We start from the raw sequence: 9,077 nt of genomic DNA, 5'->3' as shown, positions 1-9,077 counted from the left end.
AGCCTGCTAGGTTTAAAACCCGAATCTAGTCACCAGCACAAAAACCTGCGGGACTTTAAGCTCAGATATAATACCAGCACTAGGCCGCGGGATTTAACCAGGATATAATACCAGCATGAAGCCTGCGGGATTTAACCCGGATATATTACCAGCACGAAGCCTACGGGATTTAACCCAGATATAATTCCAGCATATAGCCTGCGGGTCTTTAAGCCCGGATACACATCAAATATCATGCATATTTAATCATATATTAACGCATCTCATTCAACATATCATATTAGTAGTCATTTGCTACATTCGGATATAAACTCCATATGAACACCATCATTTAAATTTCGGTTCAAAAGTCATACATAAATATCACATATCCATTTCACCATTCACACTTAACCCATAGTGACCATTCGACTATAAGTCATATACATAAATTATTTATCACACAACTTAATTCAAGTAGAACCAAAAGGTCAAAATTCATCTAATATATACATATCAAGGCATCATCAATTATATACTAAAGGTGACTACTCAAAACTTACCTCGGATATATTTGAATGGTTGCGGAAACGCTACTCAATTACTTTCTCTTTTCCCCTATCCAACTTCGATCCTCTTTGCTCTTGAGCTTAAATTCAAAAATTTTAAACTAGTCATTATTCGACTATTCAAGCATTACTTCAGGAATATAATATATATATTCGAATTTCACACATATAGATCATAGTAAGTTTATAAGAAAACATTAAGCAACTCATTAACAAATTTTTATCAATGTTTACCACAATATCATAAATTCACAATAAGCTGTTTTCCTGAGCAACAGTCACTAAATTATTTATAATTGGAGCTACGAAACTCCAAATCAATTTTCGTAAAATTTCCCTGATAATAGACTCATATATCTTTTATCCATAAAATTTTCAGAATTTTTAGTTTGGCCAACCAATACCAGATTTTTCTTAAATTTTTCCCCTGTTTCAGTGTTTGACTAATCTGACCACTCTTTACTACGAATCAAATTTCTAATTGTACAGAAGTCAAAATACATTCTCGTTGATTTCATTTGAAACTAGACTCATTAAGCTTTAGTTACATAATTTATTCAGATTCTAACTCCACTCCCAAAATTTATAGTGATTTTTCCAAATTCACGTTACAGCTGCTGTCCCAAGCAGATTTACTACAATTTACTCTTTCACAACTCTTTGCATTCATATTATTTAAACATGTATATCACCAATCAATTTCATCACATATATCTATAATTTCACTTAAGCATAATCTCAATACAACACATCATGCTCAAATCATTATTCAAGTTCACATTCAGCATTTTCACAAATACACATGCCGATTTCATGCACTCATCTCTAATGTTAATTAAGAAATGCCGAATGCACATACTTAACTAAAACTCAAAATTTAACCTTTTCACTTCAATAAACCACTACTTATTCATCAAGACATCAAATATAAAATGCATAATACTTAAACATTTATACCAAATTTTCTAGCACATAAGACCTTTGGCCGAATGTCATTAAACTCTAGCCACATAATTTTATTCCTTAAGACACATCCAAAACCACATTCGACACCTCCCAACAACAATTTAGAAATTCTCAAATTCACTCACAAGTACAATTATATAACATATAAAGCATTAAACATTTTTCATCATGAATCTATAGAATGACCGATTACTTAATTTCTTTTCTCCTTAAATTTAAATTCGGCAATCACATGATCAAATACCAAACCTAAATTTTCAAGCCCAAACAACTAGCAAACTCAACATATCCAACTTAAATCTCCATACTAATGACATCAAAACATCTACTAAGAATCTCAAGCTCCTTGGTCGGATTTCAATCTTCCAAAATAACAAAATGTTGAACCATGAGATAGGTAGAATTCAAACTAACCATTCAAATTATGCATGAATTTCCAAGAGTTGCATTGTACATACCTTTTTCTAGCAATCTCCTTAGCCGAGAATTTTAACAAAAATTTCTTCTTTCTCTATGCTAGCTACGGCAATGGAGGAACAAAGATGAACCAACTTTGGTTTCTCCTCCCACTAACACATTATTTTATTACTCTTATTCTTTTATTCGTCTTTAATTCATCTAATAGAAATAATGCTAATAGAACATATAATATATATTAAACAACATCATGGCCGGCCACTATCAAAAATGGTTAATTTGACTTGCAAGTCCATTTTTTTTTTATGACATGCATTAATAGACCATTTTAAATTAACCTATCACATTTCAAGAATGTCTCACCTAAGTCCTATTTAATAAATTTCACATACAATGACAAAATCAAAGCATGAAACTTTCACACATGCATTTACACATATAATAAGCATAGAATATAACGGTTAATTATTTTTGGGTCTCGGTTTTGTGGTCCCAAAACCACTTTCCGACTAGGGTCATATTAGGGCTATCACAAGCAGCACTCCAATCTATATTTGATTTTTTAATTGCCCAATATGTCTTGTGTTCAAGTTCAACAGGAAAATTGTAGGGTTTCCCATAAACAAGCTTGAAAGGAATCCCCAATGGTGTCTTGAATTCAATGCGATATGCCCACAAAGCTTCAGCCAATCTGGATGACCAAGCTTTGCGGGTGGGATTGACTACCTTCTCCAGAATTTGTTTAATCTCTCTATTAGAGACTTCCGTTCCATTTGTCTGGGGATGGTATGCCATGAAAATTTTATGTTTAACTCCTTACCTGATCAAATATTAGCAACTAATTTGCAGTCAAAGTGTAAACCTTCATCACTAATCAAAGCATGAGAGGTACCAACCTGGTAAAAATATTCTAATGTTGAAATTTCAGTACTAATTTGGCATAATTCATTGGCAGAGCAACAGCTTCAACCCACTTGGAGACATAATCAACAGCTACAAGTATGTATATATTTCCTTAAAAAGGTGGAAATGGACCTATAAAATCAATTCTCCATATGTCAAATAGTTCCACTTCTAAAATAGTTTGCAAGGGCATTTCATACCTCCTCGATAGATTTCCAATTCTTTGATAGCTATTGTAAGCTTGAAAAAATTTATGAGCATCTTTAAACATGCCAGATTGGAGAAATTTTGTAGCAGTTCTTATGCCCCCAAAGTGTCCTACATCTAATGCTGAATGACAATGATATAAAATACTTTGAATCTAATCACTTGGAACACACTTTTGAATTAATTGGTTTGCATACTATTTGTGCAAAAATGACTCATCCCAATAATATTGGTTGGCATCATATATAAATTTCCTTCATCTTTGATTGGTGAGCTCAGGTGGCAGCAGTCCACTAACCAAAAAATTTTACCATATCGGCATACCATGGTAATGCTATGGCAACTAACAGTTGCTTATCTGGGAAATCATCCTGAATGCGCTGAATATTACCGTATTCACTTCTTGCTTCAATTCGAGACAAGTGATCAGCCACTTGATTTTCTGTGCCTTTCCTATCTCTAATTTCTAGATTAAATTCCTACAGAAGTAGTATCCATCGAATTAATCTGGGCTTGGCATCTTTCTTGGTCACCAAGTACTTAATAGCAGAGTGGTCCATATAAACCATAACTTTGTTGCCCACTAAATAAGCTCTGAATTTTTTGAAGGTGAATACCACAGCTAACAAATCTTTATCAATGGTGGTTTAATTGAGCTGTAAATCTGTTAAGGTACGACTTGCATAGTAGATAACATGAAATACCCTGTCCTTTCTTTGCTCAAGTACTACCCCTAGAGCAAAATAACTAGCATCACACATAAGTTCGAAAAGTAAAGTCCAATATGGTGCTATGACTGTTGGTGTTGTGACTAGTCGCTTTTTCAATTCCTCAAATGCTTGTAAGCACAGCTCACCGAAATTGAAAGATCTATTATCTTCTAACAATGTACACAGGGGTTTGGATGTTTTTGAAAAATCTTTGATAAATTGTCGATAAAATCTTGAATGACAAAGAAAACTGCAAATATCTTTAACTATGGAGGGTGGTGGAAATTTCTCAATAACTTTAATTTTTGTTTTGTTGGCGGCAATGCCTTGCTGCAAAATTTTATGTCCCAGAATAATGCCTTCACAGACCATGAAGTAACATTTCTCCCAATTGAGAACAAGGTTGGTTTCTTCACACCGATAAAGAACTAACTCGAGATTTTTTAAACAATCTTCAAAAGTATCGCCAAACACCGAGAAATCATCCATAAAAACCTCTAAAAGTTTCTCCACCATGTCTGAAAATATTGCCATCATGCAATGCTGAAATGTTACAGGGGCATTGCATAATCCAAATGGCATTTTTCGAAACATAAAAGTTCCGTAAGGGCATGTGAATGTGGCCTTCTCTTAATCAATAAAAGCTATGGCATTCTGGTTGTACCCCAAATAATCATCTAGAAAATAATAGAAGGCTTTCCCCACTAATCTATCTAACATTTGGTCGATAAATGGCAGAGGAAAATGATCCTTCATTGTTGCTTTTTTAAGTTTGATAGTCCATACAAACCCTTCATCTTGTAATAGTACAAGTAGGAATGAGTTTGTTGTTATCATTGCTTACGACGGTGACACCCTTTTTTTTAGGTACACATTAGGTAGGGCTCACCTAAGACCTATCAGAATTTGGGTATATAATTCCAACATCCAGCCATTTGATAATCTCCTTTTTGACAACTTCCTTCATAATAGGATTCAGTTTTCTCTACTGCTCGATAAATTTGCCATGGAAACCCTCTAGTAATATCTTGTGCATGCAAATTGCTGGATTGATTCCTTTGATATTCGCAATCATCCACCCCAATGCCTTCTTAGGTTTCTTTAAAACTTTCAATAATTTAGCCTCTTGGTCTAATGTCAATATCGCAAAGATAACTGTTGACAATGTATTGTTATCTCTCAAATAAGCATACTTCAGATATACGGCAAATGCTTCAATTCCAACATAGGAAGATATTCTATGGATGGTCGAGGAGGTTTAAAAGAACAATCCGATAAATTTAATGATTTGAAACTTCTTCTTGATCCATTCTCAATTTACTTAACTTCCATAAGTTCACTAAGCTCTTCAATCATTTTTGATTCAATTAACTTAAATGAGTTTTCATCATCATTAGAATTATTGTGATAAAATTATGCAAATTCTTCCTGAACTATTGTGTCAACAATCTTAACAACATGATATTTTTCATCTGTATCTGCACACTTCATAGCATCAAAAACATTAAGGGCTATCTACTGGTCATTAACTCTCATTGTTGATTTACCTTTTTGCACATTAATTAATGTTCTACCAGTTGCTAGAAAAGGTCTCCCAAGTATGATTGGTACCTCTTTATTAGCCTCACATTCAAGAATAATAAAATCTACTGGAAAAATAAAATTATCAACTCTTACCAATACGTCTTCAATTTTACCTTCTGGATGTGCATTTAAATGATCAGCTGATTATATTGTGACAGGTGAAGGTCTCGCCTTCCCTATTCCCAACTTTCTAAAAACAGACATAGGCATTAGATTTATACTTGCACCTAAGTCACATAATGCTTTGCCTACATAATGATTTCCAATAGAGCAAGGTATACTAAAACTCTCTGGATCCTTCAGTTTTGGTGACAATTTGTTTCTCAGCATTGTTGTGCACCTTTCAGTGAGAGAAATAGTTTCGTACATAAGATATCTTTCATGAATTTCACATAGTTGGGCATTTGTTCCAATGCTTCAACAAACGGTATGTTGATATGTAATTGCTTCAGGACATCCAATAAATTCCTTGAATTGAAAATCTTTCTTACATTTTTGGAAACACTGAGGAAAAGGTGGTGGTGGCCTTTCTTCCATTTGTTGAAGTTGTTTTGCCATGGAATTTTTATTGGCAATACAAGATGAATCTGCTTTAACATTTTTCTGGTTGCTCTTTTATTTTATAGCCTACTCCACTATTAATTCTGAATTCTTTTTATTTGTGAAATTTGAACTACCTTCTTCATTAGTGGTGTCATTAACAACTCCTAATAGCTGCGTACAACTTCTGAATGTAATGTATTCGCATTGTTCCTTCCCTTGAAATCGTGAATTTTCGGTATCACTATGCAATGCTTCTTTTGGTCTTAAGCTTAATGCTTTTGCAATTTTCCCCACTTGATTTTCTACAGCTTGTAAAGATGCAACTTGAATTTGGATGATAACATCATTCTTGGCCATGTATTTATTCAATAGATCTTCCAAAGATGAAGAACTCAATGCTAAATTTTGCTGAGCATTTTGCCATAGCATGGGCTGATTGTATCCATGTGGTGCACTCGCAATATTCTGTCGAATAGCATTATTGGAATTTCCCACCCATTGATTACTCCAACTAAAATTAAGATGTTGCTTCCACCTTGAATTATATGTGATGGAATATGGGTTGTTGTTGTAGCGATTAAAATTTCCCATAGGCATTCATCAAACACATGATTTTCTTCATAATAAACACATACTAACTTAGCTGCTTTCATTTCTTGCACTGTAGTTGGTCCTTTTAGTGTTCTAATCATATCCATTAAAGATGATACCTAAGATGTTAGGGAAGTAACCGCATCAAGTTCCATTGCTCCAGCAACTCTTCTGCCAGTCCTTACTCTTGTAGTGGGGTATTAATAATCGTTGTTTGATATCCTCTCCAAAATTTGATGTCTCATTATATGATTTATCAAGTAAAGTCCCATTTGCAGATGCGTCAACCACCTTCCTTGTATGCACATTCAATCTATTGTAAAATATTTCCATTTGCGTCCAATGTTGGAAACCATGCATTGGGCATTTTCTAATTAACTCCTTGAATCACTCCCATGCTTCATATAATGTTTCATCCTAGATTGTCGAAAGGATGTAATATCGTTCCTCAATTTGACATTAATGTTTGGAGGATTATGTCTTAGTAGAAACTTAAAACAAAGTTTATTCCAAGATGCCATCGTACTTGACAGCAATGCATTTAACCATGCTCTGGCACGATCTCGTAGTGAATAAGGGAATAACTTCAGCCTCAAGGCTTCTTTAGGAACGCCCTGCTGCCTAAATGAATCGCAAACTTCCAAAAAGAGTCCTAAGTGCAACCGTGGATCTTCAGTAGGAAATCCACTAAACTGCCCTACAGTTTGTAACATTTGAAACATCACCAGCTTTAACTTGAAATATTGAGCTTGAATATGTGGCCTAACAATTCCTGGATTTAGATAATCCAAGATCGGCTCTACATGTTCTCTGATGGGTCTGTCTCTGTCATCTATTTTTTGAGGAATATCAGCACCCCTTTCATTCTGATGTAATGGCTCTTCTCTAACCTGATCATTTTTAATTCTTTCCATTTCTCACAATTCTTTTCTCCTTCTTCTCAAGGTTCTCTTAATTTTTAGATCAAAATAATACTTTTCAAGTGCAGAAATGTCTCTACTCATGCACTAACAAAAATCCTAAAAAATAAAAAAAATAAAAACGACTAAATAAGCGAAACTAACAAAATTTAAGAGGGAATAACACACCAAATTTTCACCAATATTACTGATCCCCGACAACGGTGCCAAAAACTTGTTACATGTGAATGTGTAATGAGCATGTGCAATTATACACGTTGAATCAATTAATAAAGTAATGAGTGAGTGTCGTCTCCATAGGGATCGAAATTGATTAAAAAATGGTTATGTTATTACTATGAAATTGACTAAATAAATTGTCCAAAAGAAACAAATGAGAAATTAATGAAAAAATTTAATGAATGGATCAATAAAATCAATTATGAATGAAAAATGCTAGGGCAATTGAAATGTTGTGGCAATTCTCAAAGAATAACTTGGGGGGATTTGTACTGTTGAATGATAAAGGTCGTAATTACTCATGTTTTATTTTTATATCATAAAAATGCCATAGCAAAGTATTGACTATTCTACTATTCAGGGATTCACTACTACAATCTACTTCTTTCGAGAGCCAGACTTTAAGCCATCATTCTAAGTTTTTGTATGTTTATAGAACTTAAGAATGATATCCAGACTGTTCTTCCTTCCCCTATACAAATCACAACTTCTATGTCTAGAGTGCTACGGATATTCTTTCGAACACTCGCTTGTATCAACCGATAGTAATCCAATCTATTCAACCTTTTCAAAATTAAATCAGATCTAACAACATACCATAAAATCATCTATGTCTAGAGCTTGCATGCATGCATTTAAAATAATCACAAATTGAATAAAACAATAATCTACTCAAAATTAGACCATGGGCATTAAGGATAATAAAAATTCACCTAAATAATTCCAACCCAATGGGATTTAACTCATTGATTGGACATTCAAATCCAAAACAAAACCATTCAACATCATCATTCAAGTTTACGAATCATAAAGTTCAAATAAGAAAATAAAGGCAGAACTATAGGAAACTCTCACTACTCCAGCTTTCACTTTAATACTGAGATTTGATGCAAAACCCAGGGTAGATTTCTCTTCCCTTTCCTTGTGTCTGTGATTTTTTTACTCTGGAAGCTGCTATCCTCTCTTCTCTTTTCTCTAGAATTTTCCATGAGATTTTGATGCAGAGAAAAATTGCTCTCCAATTCCTCTCTCTCTAAAAATCCTCTTTACTTTTCTTTTCTCTTTCCTCCTTTATAGGGTAGGTCCCTGCCTCTCACACACACCTTTTGCTTCCTCTTTTTCAGGGTGGTTTATCTGGTACAAGTACAACTAGCTGAGAATGACCTGAACTGAGTGCTCCGTCATATTCTTAGAATTGCCATGGCATTCTTGTTGGCAATTTAACCAACATTTTGCTATGGCAATATTTCACTTCCTTCATTTTCTTTCTTCTTTCTCTCTTGTCTTAATCCTGCACCTGCTGCAAACAATAACCAACACCTTTCTTCCCTAGTAACAAATAATGACATTTATAGAACAATCCAAGCTTTATTATGTGATGTCCTAAAAATATCCTAAAAATACAAACATATTTACTTAATTATAGAAAAATAATTAAATCTAGATGCCTAAAATATAACTCTTTTCAA

The 9,077-nt window shown here is 33.8% G+C and overlaps 1 protein-coding gene and 1 non-coding gene across 2 annotated transcripts; one reads left to right on the top strand and one right to left on the bottom strand.

Moving 5' to 3' along the window:
• Positions 1-2,755: 2,755 nt before the first annotated feature.
• LOC107903423 (uncharacterized) lies at positions 2,756-6,469 on the bottom strand. The gene is made up of 4 exons (XM_016829824.1): positions 6,013-6,469; positions 4,121-4,269; positions 3,353-3,520; positions 2,756-2,827 (listed from the first exon to the last, which is right to left on the bottom strand). The coding sequence occupies exons 1-4, from the start codon at positions 6,467-6,469 to the stop codon at positions 2,756-2,758; spliced, it is 846 nt and encodes a 281-aa protein (XP_016685313.1).
• A 349-nt stretch (positions 6,470-6,818) lies between these two features.
• On the top strand, positions 6,819-6,924 carry LOC121205511 (small nucleolar RNA R71). The gene has a single exon (XR_005900587.1). It is a non-coding gene; the product is annotated as a small nucleolar RNA R71 (small nucleolar RNA).
• Positions 6,925-9,077: the final 2,153 nt, after the last annotated feature.

This window comes from Gossypium hirsutum, chromosome A08 (assembly GCF_007990345.1).
Source record: "Gossypium hirsutum isolate 1008001.06 chromosome A08, Gossypium_hirsutum_v2.1, whole genome shotgun sequence".
NCBI classification, from domain to species: Eukaryota; Viridiplantae; Streptophyta; class Magnoliopsida; order Malvales; family Malvaceae; genus Gossypium; species Gossypium hirsutum.
Note: the sequence above shows the minus strand (reverse complement) of the source record. Positions and strands in the feature narration are given on the sequence as shown.